The 19,396-nt window shown below is 41.3% G+C and overlaps 2 protein-coding genes and 1 long non-coding RNA gene across 3 annotated transcripts in view; 2 read left to right on the forward strand and 1 right to left on the reverse strand.

Moving 5' to 3' along the window:
- The window catches only part of LOC116718629 (serine/threonine-protein kinase BRSK2-like), a 99,705-nt gene extending 90,496 nt beyond the window's left edge, over nt 1-9,209 (forward strand). Inside the window, exons 15-20 of the mRNA XM_032560775.1 lie at nt 40-88; nt 413-536; nt 1,386-1,566; nt 2,938-3,030; nt 4,934-4,972; nt 8,150-9,209. Coding sequence (XP_032416666.1) covers nt 40-88; nt 413-536; nt 1,386-1,566; nt 2,938-3,030; nt 4,934-4,972; nt 8,150-8,373 — 710 coding nt within the window. The 3' untranslated portion in view covers nt 8,374-9,209. The remainder of the gene's footprint in view (nt 1-39; nt 89-412; nt 537-1,385; nt 1,567-2,937; nt 3,031-4,933; nt 4,973-8,149) is intronic.
- Nucleotides 9,210-10,079: 870 nt separating this feature from the next.
- LOC116718630 (uncharacterized) lies at nt 10,080-12,380 on the reverse strand. The gene is made up of 2 exons (XR_004338962.1): nt 12,057-12,380; nt 10,080-11,842 (listed from the first exon to the last, which is right to left on the reverse strand). It is a non-coding gene; the product is annotated as an uncharacterized LOC116718630 (long non-coding RNA).
- A 346-nt stretch (nt 12,381-12,726) lies between these two features.
- On the forward strand, nt 12,727-15,761 carry LOC116718625 (E3 ubiquitin-protein ligase TRIM21-like). The gene is made up of 2 exons (XM_032560770.1): nt 12,727-12,836; nt 13,719-15,761. Exon 2 carries the CDS (start codon nt 13,728-13,730, stop codon nt 15,357-15,359), a length of 1,632 nt encoding a protein of 543 aa, XP_032416661.1. The 5' UTR covers nt 12,727-12,836; nt 13,719-13,727; the 3' UTR covers nt 15,360-15,761.
- The last annotated feature ends 3,635 nt before the right edge of the window (nt 15,762-19,396 follow it).

Genomic DNA, 19,396 nt, shown 5'->3' on the forward strand with positions numbered 1-19,396 from the left:
GGAGGAGGAGATGTAATCCAGATGTTTGTCTGTCTGCAGTTCCCACCCAGGAGGACATGTCCAGTCTGACCCCAGACTCGTCTCCAGAGTGAGTTCAGCTCTTCCTGCCGTCCGTTACATGAAACAAGTCAGTGAAGCTGAAGGAAAGGTGGGAATGTGACGGAGGAAAGCAGCTGGATGAGTCAGCTGACGCCACGTTGCTGCTACACCGTTATAAATAACTAACAGAAATAGAAAGGCTGGCGTCACCCAGCAGGGAATAAATCAGATTAATCTGAAGATTTATTCTCTGCTTGTCTCCTGAGGATCCTCAGGTCTACCTTTCCAGGAGTTTTCCAGGTTTTCCAGCATGTTGTTAGTGTGACGCTTGAACGATGTTTTTGTTTTGGTGACTCCTGATTGGTCCCTGCAGGCTGGCTAAGAAGTCGTGGTTTGGGAACTTCATCAACCTGGAGAAAGAGGAGCAGATCTTCATCGTGATCCGGGACAAACCTCTGAGCTCCATCAAGGCCGACATCGTTCACGCCTTCCTGTCCGTGAGTGGAACAGTCAAAGCCCGATCTGCTGACATTAGAGAGGGAATCAGCTGCTCATCTTCAGGTTCTGCTCAGCTCCTCAGTCAGAGAACTAAATAGTTTGGAGTAAAAAACATTTCTGGAACATTTTAAATCAAATATTTTAATAAAAACATGTAAATATAAACTATAACTAGTCACAGTACATAAAAATAGAAGGCAAAGATGCTCAAAGTCAGATTTAGTTTTAAACTCAGATATTAAAGGCTCACTGTGTATGAACTGGGGACACCTAGTGGCAGCAGTGCAAACTGCAGCCAGTATTTAACGTGTTGGTCGTGTGAAACAGAAAGTTTCGGGTTCAACCCGTCAGACATTCGACACATCAGGAGGATTTCTCCACACTGCTGGGCGTAAACCGTTCCTCTGCTGCGGGAAATGACTGAACCAGAAGCTTATGACGGGAGAAACAGCAAGCAACATTTAGATTGGCCTAGTCAAAGTCTGGACTTAAATCCTTAAACATTAAGTTCATGCTGGAAAGGCTCCTAGTTTTCTCCCAGAGCTGCAGGTTGATTTGGATCATTTTTCTTCTCCTTAATAAATAGAATTTAATTATTTTTAAAAATGTATTCTGTTATCTGATGTTAGCTTCCTGTGTGTTGTTTCCTGTTTGTGCCAAAAGAAAAATGTTTTTATTTCTCACTGGAAGCAAAACGTTTGTGTCAGTTTGAGTCTGATCTGAACCTGAAGCGAGCTTCAGATTGAGTGTGTCTGGTCGGCCAGACGCTGACGCTGCGCAACGCCTCGGCACGTTGAACCCGCCCCATCCGTCACGCCGCCGCTGTGTGTGTGTGTGTGTGTGTTCAGATCCCCAGCCTGAGCCACAGCGTCATTTCTCAGACCAGCTTCAGGGCCGAGTACAAATCCACGGCCGGTCCCACGGTTTTCCAGAAGCCGGTCAAGTTCCAGGTGGACATCACCTACACAGAGAGCAGCGGCGCCACCAAGGAGAACGGCATCTACTCCGTCACCTTCACCCTGCTGTCAGGTAAACACACACACACACACCCACACACACACACACACACCCCGCAGGTTAGCAATCACCCAAACTTACACTCAACTAAGAGTAGAATTACATCAACATATTTTTACTCAAGTAAAAATTAAAAGTCGCCTCCAAGAAACTATTTAAGATTAAAAAGAATTTGGTAAAACCTTCCAGACCTCTCAGGTTCTCAGGTTCTGGTTCTGCTCTGCATCCTCAGAACCAGAACCAAACGAGGAGAAGCAGCTTTCAGCATCTATGCACCACAAATTTGGAACAAACTTCCAGAAAACTGTAAAACAGCTGAAACACTGACTTCTTTTAAATCTCAACTAAAAACCCACCTGTTTAGGATTGTATTTGAAATGTAATCAATTACAAATTTATTGATAGAACTTGATTTAATGTCGTGTTTTGATTATTGATTCTATGTTGCATTGTGTTTCTGTTTGTTATGATGTAAAGCACTTTGAAAAGCCTTGCTGCTGAAATGTGCTATACAAATAAAATTTGATTTGATTTGATAAAAAGCGACTCAAGTACCGACCAAAACATTGACTGAATATTTTACATCTTACATCATCAGTCACTCAGGTGGAAATGTTGGTAATTTACAGATCAAACTGAAATAAATAATTACAAAATCAGTCAAAAGAAAAAACATTTCAAATAATTTTGTTTTTTCAATCTAAAACTTATGAAACTTTAATAGAAACTGGAGGTGTGTGTCTGTTTTTTTTAAACATGTTCGTTCAGTGAAGTTACTCAGAGGAACAACACAGTTAAAATATTAATAAAAATATTTTTTTATAAAGAGTTACTCAAGTAAATGTAACTATTTGCTACATAACTCTCTAGCTGTTTCCAATCACCAAGTCATTTCATAATTTGACGTTTTAGTAAATTTGTCTGATGGAAAATCCAATTTTGAAAAAATTCTTTTTTTGATTCGTAGCTTTGGCGCCAAGATGAGGTGATTTATTAATTAATAACATTTTTTTGGCCTTATTGAAATTGCAGTGAAAACACTTTGCTCATCACATGATCAACATGTTGCTACTGCCATAAACCACGAAGACGACGACAGGAAGTGGTTGGAGGCTCATGTTTAACTTCTTCACCTGTGATTTTAATTGCGTTTTATTTGCAATATTGTTTTTTTTTTTCATTAGTGGAATATTGACAAAGTTTTGTACATTTGTAATGGAGACGCAGCTGTTCAGACTCATCTGGACTCTTGTTACTGATTTTAATTTTTGAAGACAGACGGTTGGACTGGATTAACTTTAGGAGAATCAGATTCTGTGAATCAGATTTAAATCATTTAAATATTTTGTTTCTAATCAGGTTTATGTTTGTTCTTCCTGTCAGGTCCAAGTCGGCGTTTTAAGCGCGTGGTGGAAACCATCCAGGCGCAGCTGCTCAGCTCCAACGACCAGCCGGGCATCCAGCCGCAGATATCCGGTAAGTCCAGCCCTTCCCAGCTCTTCCTCCTCCTCCTCTTCCTCAACCACAGCACCTTGGCTCGGATCGGCTCGGCTCGGCACCGCTTTAGCACTCCCCATCTCCCGTGCATGCTCCGCTGCCCCGCCCCATCCCATGGCGCGCACGCCGACCTGTGCGGCTCCGCAGTAAGCCGGCGCCGTTTCTGGACGCTCAGCAGGCGTAGTTCAGCCTCCGGACAGCAGGGGTCTCACTCAGCGCTGCGCTCAGCAGAAAGCCGGGCCGCTGGCCGGGCCGTCCCGGTTCTGGTTCTGGTCAGATAGACGCACTGAAGGGAAGAAAGAGTGACTGTGTTGTCCAGGTGTCTGTTTGTCCCTTTCTTCATGTCCTCACTGTGGTTGTTGGCTTGATAACGGCTCCCTCTTGTGGTGAAGAGCAGCAGCTACAAGCTGGGGACCCGTTATCAGAACCCATCGCCCGTCCACGCCGCCCTGCTTCCCATCATGCACTGCTTCACTCCAAGCCCTCCTGGATGCTCCATGGAAACCCAAACCCACACACGGCCGGACCGGACCGGACCGATCAGAACCGGATCGAACCGGGCTCCTGGGGCCTGGTCTGGGTTTGTGCTTTCTGGTTCTGGATGAGCCGCCATCTTGATCCATTAAGAAGGTACCTGCATGTCCAGCTGTCCTCATGTGACCCTGATGACCTTCTGTCCGTCCGTCCGTCTGCCGGTTTAATACTCAAACCGAATGTTAACCCCTTCATTCCACGTCAGCATCTAGAGTTCAAAGTTCAAAAGGTTTGGAGAAACCATCATCATCATCATCATCATCATCATCACATTTTAATATTCAGAAGTTCTCACACCCTGTAAAAAAAACACACTGTAAAAACACAAAATATTTTGGTCTAGTTTTTATCTTACAAAACTTGAATTAAGACAAAACTAGTTTTTCAGCTTAATATTGATTTAAAAAGTACGAGAACAATTAGTAGATTTTTTTTCACTTATAATATGGGAAACAAATTAAAAGTGAAATAATTTGAGTGAAACTAGTAAACTTTTAATAAATATTAAGACGTTATTGACTTAAATCTAACTTGTTTCTTGCAGAAAAGTTGCTTGTAACTCAATCTTAATTCCAGTGTTGTAAGATTTTTGCAATAGAAACTAGATGAAAAATACTTGGTAAGATTTTGTGTTTTTGCAGTGAAATAATTTCAGAACCTTTAATGTGATTTTTATCCTGTCGAATTAATCCAGCAGAAAGACAAACATCTGCAGGAGGAAAACAGAAAAGAAAGACTTCCTGAGATCAGCATCAAACATCTGGAATTAAAGTTCTTCTAATCTGTCAGATTGTGAGAACATCTCTGATCCGCAGCCCAGATTTCCTGTCAGATTATTTCTGGACTTTATTTACCCCAAAGGGAAATTAAAACTCGTCATCAGAATATCTCCAGAGTCGTTGTGGTGGTTAATGCTGTGGGCAGCAGGGATCTCCAATAGCAGTCAGTCTTCCAGTGAATCTGAAGAGGCCTCTGACTGAAGACTGCCATGATGTGCTAACATCTGAACTTCTGGGCACTGCTAATCCACCTCATTTGCTTTTGCTGCTCCTTCATGTTTTTAAATCACAGGATGTCTCTGATTTTCAGGAAAAGTTTTTGCAGATTCTCCATAAAAGGCATCAAATGTCATTTATTTAGGCTCTAGATTTGAAGGGTTGATTGTTTTTCTGAGGATTTGGGTTTTTAACCTCTGATTAACGGTAAACTGGCCGTCATTAAACCGTGATTTAGCTGTAGAGGTGAAAAGAGGAAACGAGCCGAGCGTTGGCGTCTCTGGGGGTTTGTGGTGGATGTTTGTCGCTCTGCTTCCGGTGATGAATGCTGGGTCTCTGTCCTCTCCTCCCAGACGTCTCCCAGCGCTCAGCCAGTAAATCCTCCAAACGCGGTAAGACCCAAACGGACTGGGAGCTCTGGTTACACTGGATCAACTTCTGGCTTCTAACACGTCACAGCAAACTTTGTGCGGCTTGTCACCAGCACCACCAGTCCGAACTAACACGTGTGTTTGAGAGAGTCGTGAAAATTCATCTTAACAGGTCATTTATGTTTAAAATCGTTTTTTATGGCAGAAAATTTGAGATCAAATTTTATTTTAATGAAAAAATATCCAAAATATTTTAAAAAAATAAGAACTTTAGATATTTTTTAAATTATTCTTAGAACAAACTAAATTAAAGGCACTTTTTTCTGATCTTGGTTATGTGCATCACCATAAGGAATATTAATGTATAGAACTGTATTTAAATATAAATTTAAAATGTTTTTCTTAATATATTAACTAACTTATATAAATAAACGGTTTCATACGTTTCTGGTCAGTTTAAAAAAAAAACTGTAACTGCAAACAGAAAATTTGAATTGATTTTTTTTTAATATACATATTTTTTAACAGGTTCAAACCTTAAAACTATGACATTAGATCTGTAAATAGCTTTGCTAAAAACTGTAAAAAAAATCAAAAAAAAGTTTAATAAATTAATGTAAATAATGCTGAAAGATAAATCTAATATTTAACTCAGTAACATAAAAAGTTTATCTGAAACGTTTCATCCCAGATGAATAATTTCTGCTTTGCGTGGATATTTTTTATTTTTCCTGTGAACGTGAAGGAGAAATGATTTGATAAGATGAATGTGGTTCTGTTGGACCTTGGCATGGTTTCACCTCACTGTGGGTCGGTCATCGTTCCACAAAACCGTTCTAGAACCAGGAAAATAAAAATCACCGGCACTAAATACCAACACTGATGTAAATATGTGATGTTGGAGAGGAGAAACGGTAAGTTGCTATGACGACGGCACATTTATCATGACCAAAGACCATCAGATCCCAAACACTGCTCTGCACTAACTTTGGCAGTAATGTGCGATGTTTGTTTTATTGTTGCATGTTTATTATTGACTGTTTATTAACAATATCTGTTCAAACTAATGGATGCATTTTTGTGAGTTCAGTGATGGATGTTGACGATGATGTTGGGTTCAAAACGAGTTTTGGAAGACGCTGGAAATAAGAACCAGCAGATTCATCGCTAGGAAAATTTAGGCCGATATCATTAATATTGAGGTTATGGCTGATAGCCAACATTTTCATTACTAAACAGGCCATGTCCCTATCCTTACCTCTATGCTACTAGTAATACTATTACTGCGATTTTTGGTCCATTTCCAATTTTCAACAACGTAGCTTTAGTTAGTAGCGCTACTAGCTAACTGTGGACTTTGATTTTACCTTTAACCACTGTGACATTTTATTGTTTTTACATTTTTCATTCAGATTTTATTTATTATGAGCTAAAAGCTATAAGACATCACACCTGGCATCAGCCAGATGAGTTTTAGTCTGAACTAAAATGTGATTCATTTGCCTTGTTTTAGTGTAGTTTATATAAATCTGTTATTTACATCAGTTATTGTCAATCTAATTGATTTTAGTTTTACCTACTTTTAGAAAAAGGCCGTATCTGTTTTCATTTAAAAGCAAATTTTAAGACATTTTCACCATAAAGTTGGTTATATAATAGATTAAACTGGATCTCCTTTGCAGAATCTCTGGTTCTGACCAACATGATGAAATGTCTTCCAGTGCTTTTTCTGGGCCCTTCATCACGCAGGAGAAACTGAGACTGAAGTTAAATATGAATAAATTACGACAGAACCATAAGAATTAAAACTGGGGATTTCAAATGAAACCCTCACATGATGACCAAACCAGTTTGGACATCATGTGAGGATTTTGCTTTATAAGGGGCCGGCAAACTGGAACTGGCACCAGAGGTCAGTATTTATATCACCAGGGTTACAGGCAGTCACCGAAGCATCCAACAGTCAATGAGTGAAGGTCATCAGACGCACCAATCAGAATGGTAAAGATTTAATCAGCCCACAATGACTTTAGCTGATCCTTGAAATTACCAGCATTTAAACAGAAGTAATGAGCGTTGCTGTGGTACGTCTAGGTGTTGACTGGATCACTTGGCTTCTTCGCCATATTTGCAAAATGCCTTTTGGGAGAAAAACTTCGACATTCTGCACCAAAATGTCAAAATTCTGGTTTTGCACCCAAAACTTTAGGTACAAAACGACCAAAACCACAAACATGCAAAAAGATTTTTTGTTGCTGCTTGAAACATCAGATTCAAGCATCTTCCTCCGACTTCATCTCACTGAGACGGAAAACTTTGAGTTTTCTTCCTGTAGTAACAACTTCCACACTGAAGAGTGTTACAGTTAGCACAGCCCGTTGCACTTAGGTATGGTGCATTCACTGACTAGACAAAAATCAGCAATTTGGGTCTCTTCCAGTTGACTTTTAGCCACATTTAGTTCCAGCATCAGGCCTCTGAGGGAGCATCACACCAGCTCTGTTCTGTCTGGAAAGTCTGATGCATTTGGGGAGGTGGGAACGCGTAGTCGAGCTCTGGTCGCCTAAAATCTGACGCCACTCCATTTTTGTTTCCATTTGGTGAAGAAAGAAGTTGTGCTCCGTGTTTTCGTCGGAGGTTCTTGTGTCGTTTCCTTCAGTGGTTCTTGGCGCAGCGCCCCCACAGGTCAGGAGGGGAACAGGTTGGTCAAAAGGTTTGGTTGGTTTGACTCAGAGCAGAGAGAAAGAACTACAGCAGCTGGAGGTGAACAGATGTTGCAACCTTGGATCCCAATCAAACCGAGTCTACTGGACAATCGGAAGGGAAAACGTCTTTAGAGATCGATGTACCACCTGGTTCTCATGCTGACCCGAAAGAAACACCATCAACCTCCAGAGAGAGCCACTGTGTCTGGAGGCCGTCACTAACTGTAGGATGCTTCAGCAACCGCCTGATGTTTCATGACATACCTCTGGTATCTGCTGACCTGCCAGCTCAGTGATCAGATTATTTACATACAGGTAACGGTTTAAATCTGCTTCACTGTAAACCGTTTCCTGGCCTAGGAGTCGGTCTCCTTTTCTCCTGCTCCACTCCTCATCTCATCACCTCCTCTTCTTCTCCTCATGTTGACCCCATTGCTCATCTGTTGTTTGTTCTCTCTCTCCTTTTGTTTTTCTTTTCTTCCCGTCTGTGTAGGCAGCCCGTTGAGTAACTTCTTTGACGTAATTAAACAGCTTTTTTCAGACGAGAAGAACATCCAAGCGTCGCACTCCCCAGGCGCCCCTACCTCGACTAGCTCCCCCACCAAGCATGCCCCCGGCAGCAGGCCCAGCCAGACCCCGCCCAATGACTCTAAATGCCCCCCAGGCAAAGACAAAACAAAGATGGCCGCCAGCAACAGGACACAGGAACACCCTTAAGGAGCAGTAGCTGTGCATGACTAGATGAAAAGCAGGAATCAGGTCATTAAGAAGCAGAGAGCTGCTAACTTTACCCTTTAGCTCCGAGTGAAAGTTTAAAAAAAATCTACTTTTTGCCTATAAATTTTGTACTGTATAATGGGAATGGCTCAGTTTAAAAGTCGATCAGTATTTTAAGAACTAGTAGCAAATGTAGCTTTGCTGTCCCTCCCTTGTGTCCCTCTGTGTCCTCCTCACATGTGTGATGGCTTGACTTGTCTCTGCCACCAGGGATCATCCATAATAGCTATTAACCTCGACGGCTCCTCAGCTGCAGCCCGCTCACGGCCCGCCACCGCCGCCGAACCGAGCCCGACGCTGAGGGAAAGGCGGAGCATCCCTTTTGATTCCACTTCGCCCAACATTACCAAACGCAGACCATCTCAGAAGAGTTGTAAAAAGGAAAAAAAGGCCTTAAGACAGTGATGTTTGTCCTCCTCTTCATCCTTTCTCTTCCACTTTTCCCCACATGTACATACAAAAAACTACAAAACTGACTCCTTTATGGGATTTCCTGACTTGAATCGGAGGCGGACGGAGGGACGGACTCTGGTTTCTTTTTAAAGTTGAGTTTTTTGTGGCTGATTCTGGCGACCCAGGATAGTACGGGGCGTTCCGTGATGTTCTAAAGATGAATGATCTCTTCTGTTGTACAGGCCAGTTGATGATCTGTGTTGTGACATTAGGTTTTAAGTTGATTTGTATTTATTTTCAGGTGTGGTCACACCAGAAAGGGATTGATCCATTAGCTAATTCTGACAGCCTGCCATTCATTTCTGCGCCATCTTTCTCCTAATGTCTCAATTTAAGTTCTCGAACTTAAACAGAGAATTTAACTCTAACTCAATTTATTAAATTGAGAACTTGAATGTCTCAATTTAAGTTCTCTAAGTCTGATGAGACGCAGAATCTTAAAATGAACAATTTGTTGGATGCAAAGTTAACATCTCACCCTCAGTACTTCCAGTGTCTGTGGTTAGCATAGCCGTCGTCGCTCAGTCACATGCTAAGGACAGCCTGGCGTTTCTTTACGACCGATAGATACTGCAGCATGAATTTGAAAAACTTTTCTTCTTCTTTACTTTCAAACAATGATTTTACTGATTATAGAAGAGAAATTTAAATTTCAAAGTAAAGATTTTTTAAAAACTGGATTTATCTTTCATAAACTTTATTAAACTAGAGCCTAGAACTGTAAGGCTTATCTTTAGAGAAACATTAAGCTTCAGTGAACACATCCTTGATGCTAGCGCCACCTTCTGGTCCAATTATTAAAGTAGAAAAGGTGACATTCTGGGCCATTATTGGCTGTTTGACACTACATACATAAATGCACTGGATGAAATATTGTTCTTCTGTTAAAAATAGATATTTTTTGCAGCTGGCGCCCTCTGCTGTTGGTTCAGCAGATTACAACTCTAAGACATCATACAGTTTATATAATAATTTTTACAGTTTTTAATTTATTTTAGTTTTGAGCGATTCTGGTGTGACCACGTTGTTAGTAAAATGTCTTTCTGTTATGTTGCACTTTCGACAGCACTTCGGTTACATTAAAGTGTTTTTTTTACATTTTGTTATTTTTTGTATTATCTGCAGGTTTCAGACGATACTGAACTGCTCTGAATATTTTTCTATTTTAATGCATTTTTCATGCGCTATTTATCAGTTATTTATATCAAAGATGTAGAGAATGTTCCTGAAATTGATTATTTAAAGATATTTTTGTCATTTTTAATTTATTTTTTCTTTTCCCTGTTTGTTTTTCTTGTTGTTTTTTTGAGGAGAGAAACTTTGTAATATATGTTTGAAACTGATTTGTTGTATTTAAGAATGTAGATTTAGCCTCTTTGGGAGGAAACCCCATCTGTTGGGCGAATGAAGACTCAAACATTCATCGTGTAAAGAAGCAGTTTTCCTGACGAGCTTATTTAAAAAACCAGGGGGATTCCTGATCTTAGCTTTGACCTTTGACCTCGTACGGTTGTTTGCATGTTCAGCATTCGTCTTTTCTTTGCATGTCGCTGTTGAAATGTTCACCCGTTCCCTTTTTGTGTCTAGGTTTTTATGCATTTTTTTATCTGAGCTTTCTCATTAATTTTACCTTCAGATTTGTTATTTTTGATATTAATTCATTCTTTTGCCAGCCTCTTCCTTCCTCCCCTTTATATCTGATTACTGTAAGCACACAGTAAACTTGCATCCTAATCACTCATGTTTCTCGGAGACGGACTCGGTTCAGAGGAAACCTAAAGCAATACCTTCCATCCTTCGCTTTTTCTACCGCGGGAATCCAGAGCACACTGAACGGACTCGGAGCAGGAGAACCACTGGCAATGTATTCCCTTGTGATGTTACTGTGAACAAATTCAGTGCTAAAGGAATAAATCTGTTGACTTTGGCAGGTTTCATACTTCATGTAGTTTATTTATTCAGAAATATTCAGTTTTAACTGAGTGAGTGAAAACGGCACGATGGGAAATTATTTCTAATAACTGGGATTGTTAACGATGTGATTGATCCCAACATTTAAAGTGTTAATATTATGTAGTAGTTTATTAATCTGCGCTTTGTGTAAAAGTAAACCTAATAACCAGCTGGGTCATCTTTCATGAACCATGATGATAATTCAGATTATTTAAAATACCAAACAGCAATAAATTCAAACTGGTGCAAAATCGTTGCAGCTGCAACTTTTCCATTCATGAACATGGAAAAGGAGCAGCTTGAATGAAAAATAAAGGTGTGAATTAAAATGTTTAGACGTAATAAGCAGAAGGAAACTTTACTGTAACAGTAGAGAGTCATTAGAGGACGGTTGGAGGTTTAACCGGGTTTTATGTTGTAGATATTTTACCGATCAGAACCTGCTTCAGATGAAATGCAGATGTGAAAAGTAGAACCAGATGTTTGTTTGTGGTACCAACCAGAGACGATCCGGTCCATCCGGTCAGAACTTCTGCCCTCTACATGCAACATGCAGCTCAGAAAGTCTGTGGATCAGCGCCGCTTCCAGGCTCCTCAGAACCGGCAGGAGGTCCGGGTTCTGGTCCCGTCCCGACCCAGACGGCCCTCCCTTACTGGTGTCGCCTAGCAACAGCCGGTGGAAGTCCTCTCTGTCCAGCAGCCGGTCCAGATTCTGCAGGAAGAATCCCTCACAGAACCGGCAGAGCTCAGCCGCTGTGTGACGCTGCAGAGACGCAGGGAGAACCAGAACCGAATCCATAGGAACTGGTTCAGAGAGAACACGTTTCACTGAGGTCCAGAAATAAAAACGCCTCTTTGGTTTTGAGCAGAAGATCAAAGCTTCATCCAGTCAGCTTCAGAACATTCTGCTGCGGTTCTGGAGGGTTGGACTTGTGTTTCGGTACCATGGCGACCCGGTACACACTCACAGCATCGCCTCGCAGCATCGCTGCAGACCGTGGAGCTGGAAGAAGGAGGCCGGCGGCAGCAGCTGCAGCACTTATTTAATTCTTATTTAATTATTAGAATGAACAACCATGCAGATAAAAAACTGAACTGAAAGACCTGCTGTGTGAACGCAGCCCTTGTTAAAGTTCAGAACCTTTCAAATCAGAACCTTTCAAATAAAAACCTCAAACTTTTTTCCAGACGTAAATCCAGTAGAAAACCAAACAAACCTTCATGGCTCCAGACGGAGCGATCTGCAGCCCTTCAGTTCCTCCGCAGCACAAACAGCTCATCATCATCATCATCTGCATGAACACAGGAACAAACCGCCTCCATCACCACCACACAAACCCGATCCTGACCCGGTTTTGTCGGGATCCACAGGCCCGTTCCCACCTGGAAGGTGCTGTGGGTCATGTGACTGATGTGGATGACGTCGTCTGGAGAATCGGCGAGGATCTACCGGAACCTGACGGGACCAAAAACAGCGATACGTTTCCTAAAACCGGGTCAGAACACGGCGTCTCAGCGCAGCTCTGCTGTCCGTCCAGCAGGACGCCACCTACAACATCTGCACCGGCCTCCAGCAGCAGCTGCCAGAGACAAACAGAGACCAACATCATCATACTGCTTCATCCTGGCTCCAAACGGACTTAAAGAATAGAAAGACAAACTTCCACAGTGCCTCTAAAAGTAATCACTTCCTTGATGTTTTGCCCTTTCACTGCTTTAATAAATCAATCATGATCTACAACAAAATAAGTCAAAGTGAAAACCTATTTATACAAAATGACAAATATCGAACATAAACTGCATAAATATTCAGCCTTTAAAGTGACTGGCTTCTCCCTTCCTTTTACTTCAGGGAGGAGCAACAGAGTCATGAGATTAAAACGTGGCTCTCCAGAAATGAAAGTGAAAGTTGGTCAAAGCCTGAGCTGCTGTGGAGTAAAACCTCCCTGTTTCCTTCAAACTGAGTTTATGATTTTCTTCTCTACAGACTGATACTGGTGAGTTCAGCAGAAACTGGTTTACTGGGTTTCTACCAACAGAAATTATAAAACTTAAGACTTTTCTTGTGGATCATCTGAAGGGAAGCAGATAACAGTTTATAGTTGTTGAATTATTAATTCTTCCTGGTTGGTCTGTTTTCCTAAGTTATTCTGGTGTTTTTATTCCTGAATAGTTTCTGTTGTTTATTCTAGTTTAGTCTTTTTGTTTTCTGCCAGTTTTTTTACTCCTTCCTCATCAGGTTTTGCCGGTTCATGTTAAGTTTCAGTTTATTTTTCAGCCCTGATTATTAGTTTGTTCCTTTGTATTATTATTGCCATGTTCTTGTATCGATGTTTTGGTTTCTATTTTCATCCTAATTAGTTTCATTTATGATATTTATGTTTGCTGTTCATTTCTTTAAGTGTTGCTATGTTGATGGGGGAATTTGCATTTTCTTCTTTTAGATAAATGTTTGAATTTAAGTAAATATTAGTATTTAAAGTTTAATAGTTTTGATTTTCATTTTTGGGTGTTCAGTCAAACTTAGCTGTTATTTGTTAGTAATGGTATCATGTTTAGTTTCCCCTATTGTGTCTTAACTGGTCTGATCAGCCAGCTCACCCTGTGTGTCATTTCTTTGTTAGGTCAGTGATGTTTGTCTGTATTTTGCCTGAGTTCAGTTTTGTTTCATTGAACTCGTTTATGAGCTCAGATTATCTTTTTGTCATTTATGAATCTTTGGGTTAAAATGAAAAAAAAACAAACTATTTTTCTAATATTTCCTGTGACGACTCCTGTTTTCAACTCGGTCCATCAAAGTGCCTCTAAATCTCTACATACTAAAATAAATGCCCCTTAATCAACTTGTTTTAACTGAAGTTTCCCTGATTTGTCCTCAGAGTTCAGAAATGTCTTCTGGCAGCAACCTGCGGTCTAAAGATCAGTTTCTTTGCTCCATCTGTCTGGATGTGTTCACTGATCCAGTCAGCACACCATGTGGACACAACTTCTGCAAAACCTGCATCACTCAGCTCTGGGATATAAATGTTTCCTACAGGTGTCCTCTGTGCAACAAGCATTTCGCCTCCAGGCCTCAGCTGAGAGTCAACACTTTATTAAAAGAGATGGTTGATCAGTTCAGAGGTGAAGCTCAGCAGGAAGCCAGCAGCAGCTCAGAGCAACAAGCTGCCAAACCAGGAGAAGTTCCCTGTGACGTCTGCACTGGACCCAAACTGAAGGCCCTGAAGTCCTGCATGGAGTGTCTGCTCTCCTACTGCCAGACTCACCTGGAGCCTCACCTGACCGCTCCACGTCTGAAGAAACATCAGCTGATGGAGGCGGTGGAGAACCTGGAGGACAGGATGTGTCTGCAGCACGATAAACCTCTGGAGCTGTTCTGTAGGACCGACCAGACATGCGTCTGCTTGGTCTGTCCTGTTTTAGACCACAAGAACCACGAGTTTGTTCCTCTGAGAGAAGAATCTGAAGGAAAGAAGGCAGAGCTGAGGAAGACGGAGGCTGAAGTTCAGGAGATGATCCAGGAGAGACGACTGAAGATCCAGGAGATCAGAGAGTCGGTGAAGATCAGTAAAGATGCTGCAGACAGAGAGAAAGCTGGAGGTGTTCAGGTCTTCATGGCTCTGATAGAGTCTGCTGAGAGAGGCCTGAAGGAGCTCCTCAAGGAGATCCAAGACAAACAGGAAACTACAGAGAAACAGGCTGAAGACTTCATCAGAGATCTGGAACAGGAGATCACTGAGCTGAAGAAGAGGAGCTCTGAGGTCAAGCAGCTCTCACAGGATGAAGATCACCTCCACCTCCTCCAAAGCTTCTCCTCCCTGAAAGATGCTCCACCCACCAAGACCTGGACAGAGGTCAGAGTTCATCCACCATCATATGAGGGGACTGTGGTGAGAGCTGTGGCTCAGCTGCAGGAGGAGATGAAGAGGATGATGGAGGCTGAGATGAAGAGGATCCATCAGTTTGCTGTTGATGTGACTCTGGATCCTGATACGGCTCATCCTAACCTCATCCTGTCTGATGATGGAAAACAGGTGAAACATGGAGACGAGAGGAAGAATCTTCCAGACAATCCAGAGAGATTTGATCAGTGTGTTAATGTTTTAGGACAGCAGAGTTTCTGTTCAGGCAGATTTTACTTTGAGGTTCAGGTTAAAGGAAAGACTGAGTGGACTTTAGGAGTGGCCAGAGAATCCATCAACAGGAAGGGACAAATCACACTGAGACCTCAGGACGGTTTCTGGACTGTTGTGCTGAGAAATGGATATGAGTACAAAGCTTGTGCTGGACCTTCAGTCCGTCTCCATCTCCATCCTGGTCCTCAGAAGGTGGGGGTGTTTGTGGATTATGAGGAGGGTCTGGTCTCCTTTTATGATGTAGATGCTGCAGCTCTGATCTACTCCTTTACTGGCTGCTGCTTCAAGGAGAAACTCTACCCATACTTCAGTCCCTGCAAAAATGATGGAGGTAAAAACTCTGATCCTCTGATCATCTGTCCTGTTAATCAGGCTGATCGTTGATCTGATGAAGATGATGAAGATGATGAAGATGAATCTGAGTGACTCTGCAGGTGAAGTCCTGCTGCTGGAGAGGAGAGTTTGGAAACATCCTCAGCAGGAAATCAGTTATTTTCTGCTTCTGATTAGTTATAAAGTCAAATCAAATTGTTTTATCTCAGAGTTTATTTCATTGCTCTACTGATTGTTTCATCTTGTTTCCTTTTTCTTGTTTTATTGATGAACAATTTTAAACCTGCATTCAATGTTTCAACCTGTTCATCAAATTAAACTGATTTCTAACAATAGTAACATTTAAATCTTGTTTTTCCTCATTAGTTCTGCTTCTTGGTGGTTTGGTCTGAACTTTTAATCAGAAGTGTAAATAAAACATGTGATGGATGAATAAAAATGTGAAATATGGAATCAACTGCTCCTTTATAAGGTTATATCCATCTTAAAAGCTGCATGGCTGAATCAGGAAACTCCTTTTCTTCAGTGTTTGTTAGCTTCTTGGTGCAGCTCAGTGCTGCTGCCACTGGTAGTTTGACTGCAGGACCAGTTTGTTGTTACACCAGCTGAAGGCCTTGCTGGGATCCACTTGTCAGGTTAAAGGTGTCTGGTTTTCAGATAGTTTATGTTTTACTGTAGATTTGTCTACATTTGCTTTGGCAGTGCTGTGGCCATGAGGCTGTTAAGTGACTCCATGGTTGGTCCGTATGGATTTGATTCAAAAAGCAACTTTATTCTTTATTCTTTGTATTTTCTGTGTATTAAAATTATTTATAGATCAATAGATGGGTCTATATAAGGATAATATCCATGTTCCTGTGTCAGTTTGTATGACATTAAGAAAAGTACCAGAACTTGTTTTTCCACATAAAGCCCTGGTTTACACAGTAAATGCCTTGTGTCTTCACTCAAAGCTCCTAATCTAGAGTAAACTCTTACCCAGGACTTACTGGGTCAGGCGAGGAACCAGTAATAACTGCTTGCACTTCTAATGGTTTTTTTCTTATTTGTTTTTGTCCAAAGAGACCAATTTTGTTGGTCAGAACCGATTTGATAAATAAAAAGGCTAAAACATAAATGAGGGTGATTACTTCTTTTAACACTGTATGTTGTAGCTCCAATTGTGTCCAATTAATCTACAGAAGGTACTTACTCTGCAAGTCCCTTCATCTTTCCCAAACTTTATCACTGACATCTAATTCTGCAGTTATTAAAGTCTCTCAAGTGTTTAAAATTCATGTGTTCATATTTTAGGTTTCTGCTTGTGTGACATGTTTAGTTTTTGGGTCTAAATTTCCTGGAGAAAAAAGCCCAACCTGGTGGTCCGTGGTGTTGACGCCGTCGGCTCCCAGCAGCTCTGCAGCCTGTCGGACCAGATCTGCTGGGCCACAGGAAAACATCCAGAAGCCCAAATCCAGCTGGAACTTTCCTGCAGCAGCTGCAGCATCCAGATGTTTGAAGGACTGGAAACAAAACTCTGATCTGAAGAGGAAAAATGAATATTTTTAAAATACTTTAAATGCATTCAGCGACTCCAGGTGACTCCAGGCTGCTGACTTTGGGAGGATTCCTGCCTGGCAGATCATTTCCTTTTATTCATTTCCTATTTTTTATCATGACTGGGTTTTCTCTTTTAGACAGCAGAATATTTTTCCCAGGAATCATAAACAGAATTAATGTCCAAGTTAAAGCTGCAGGATGTAACTTTTACTAAATTATATTTTCTCCATATTTGTTATAAGTGTCACCATGTGGTCAAAGTGTAACAAGAATCGTTAATCTGTGAAAACATTTATCTCCTCCTTCCTGAGCTACTATTGCTGTGTGAAGAAATGCACCACTACCGATCAGCAATAACCAATCAGAGCCAGGAGGAGGGGCTTAGTGCTGTGTTGGGTAAATTGTATTATTAGTATTATCAAATATTCGTTGTATCATGTAGCCTTGTAGTTACATTTAGATAATGTTTACTTATATGCTTATTCTCTTTTACTCTTAGTATAAGTAAAGTTTCTGTGTGTTAAATAACTCTGATTCTTTCCTAAGGACTCCCTGGGAGATGGAGGTGTTAGTTGCTCCCAGCAGAGTTTTACAGTCCTACAATAAACTCTGCTTTGTTCTTCTTTGTGCTACAAAGCCGTTGCTTTGAGGCTATACAACGTGTCCTATTTGACGCCGTGCCTGGAGCAAAAGGATCTAGAGTGTAGATAACATGTGTCTAGATAGTGAATGTTATTAGCGCTGCAACCATGTGATGAATTGTTGACCCCACCCCTTAAAGTTGCAGTGCTCTCTGTGATAGGGACTCTGAAAGCAATAAAATAGAGGAGCAGGCAGATGTGTTTCAGAGCAGTTGGAGATTTGTAACTGAAAGCACATCTCTGTCTGCTCTCCTCGCGAGAAACAAAGAATCTAACTCTCTTGTCTTTCCTGTGTTTGTTTAATGTGTCCTTAATGTGTCCTGACATTATTTGGTCCTTCGCAGCCGGATGTCAATATACCGGAAAGATTCCGGCAGGCGTGGTGGACCCCAGTAAAGACCGTGCGCACGGCAAGTTTCCTAGTGGAAACTTATCAGAACCTGTTCAAGGGCTGGCGCTCGGCCTGCCTGCTGGGATCTGACGGTTGACGACTCCGAGGGAGAGACAGAGGGTGAGTGGATTCTTGTTTAAAAGTGTGGCGAATGACTGGGGGTCATTGCGCGAATAGAAAAACCCTGTAAATTCTAGACTCTAACAGGTAAAATTAGGGCACAAAATCCGTGAAGGACGTCCGAAGTCCTTGCGCAAAATTTCGTGGAAAAAGGCGCACGGAGCCTGGTGCAGACCTGCAGTAAAATTTAATAAATTGGAAGAAAAAAAAAATAAAATAATTTAATCAATTAGGCGATAAAAATAAAAATAATAAAATTTTCTCAATTCGATATATAATGATAAAATTTAATCAACAATAAAAATATTTAAATCAGGCACTAAAATTGTAATTGGAACGGATGGCGGAGTCCGGCGAAGCAAGGCGCTTTAATTCCGCAACAACGGCACGTGTGATTGTGAGTGTGATTGGAGATATAAATACCACTTGGTGTTTTATCTCATATAAAACAGTAGGATTGTAACCAGCAAACCTGTCTTGGATGCACAGGTAAGAACCCCCCACTCGAGAGAGTTGAAGCGGGGGTTACCACTACAGGTATTTTTAATTGCTGGCCTACTGAAAAGATCTCCAGTTTATAGGATTCCCTAGGAGTCGAAAAAAAAACTGGGCCAAATTTTATAAAAAAAAAAATAAAAATGGGGAAAAGTATAAGCAAGAATAAGCCAACAGACAGTTTAAAAACAAATGACTGGAAATATGTTGGAAATCAGGATCCGCATAAAATAAAACATTTAGATAAATGGATAACAAACTATAACTTTGACGGTCGTCTAAACTCACAAAAACTGCAGGATAAAATAAAGCAAAAAATGAAGTCAAACCCAAAGAAAATGCGCAAAGAAGGGTATGAGGATGTAAAATTTTGGTTAGAATTAGCACAAAAAAGAGAAGAGGGGGAAAAGAAATCATTAAATTTGATGTTCTATAGAAGGCAGGATGATGAGACGGGGTTCAGGAGTGTGAAGAGGCCGGCAGTGGAGCAGCGAGCAGCAGGAGGGGGAGGGGAAGTAGCTGAAGTTACTAAGTACCAAAATAGCAAAACAGAAGGGGAGAAACAAATAGTACAAAATGTAAAACTATACCCCAACTAGCCCTCACCCCCACAATATGAGGAGAAAGGTAGTGAGGGGCCTATCACTAGATCACAAAAAGCAAACTTTAAGTGGTCTAAGAACTGGGGAGAAACTTTGGTGCAGGGAGCCACAGCTCCCAGTGGGCCTAATCTCCCTCCCCCATGTTGTCCGTCAGAAGGGTCAGATAGTCAGCCACACACAACTGGTCTGTATCCTATGATACAAGTGGCAAATCCTAATGCGGCTGGGCCTGACAAGAATTATGAAGACAGGCTCAACAAGGTCACTTCAGCTAAAATCACAGTGACCTATCTGTATACA

Source organism: Xiphophorus hellerii, chromosome 4 (assembly GCF_003331165.1).
Source record: "Xiphophorus hellerii strain 12219 chromosome 4, Xiphophorus_hellerii-4.1, whole genome shotgun sequence".
In the NCBI taxonomy this organism is placed as follows: domain Eukaryota; kingdom Metazoa; phylum Chordata; class Actinopteri; order Cyprinodontiformes; family Poeciliidae; genus Xiphophorus; species Xiphophorus hellerii.

Coding starts and splice junctions, on each gene's coding strand:
- LOC116718625 (XM_032560770.1), top strand. CDS start 13,728: ATGTCTTCTGGCAGCAACCTGCGGTCTAAAGATCAGTTTCTTTGCTCC.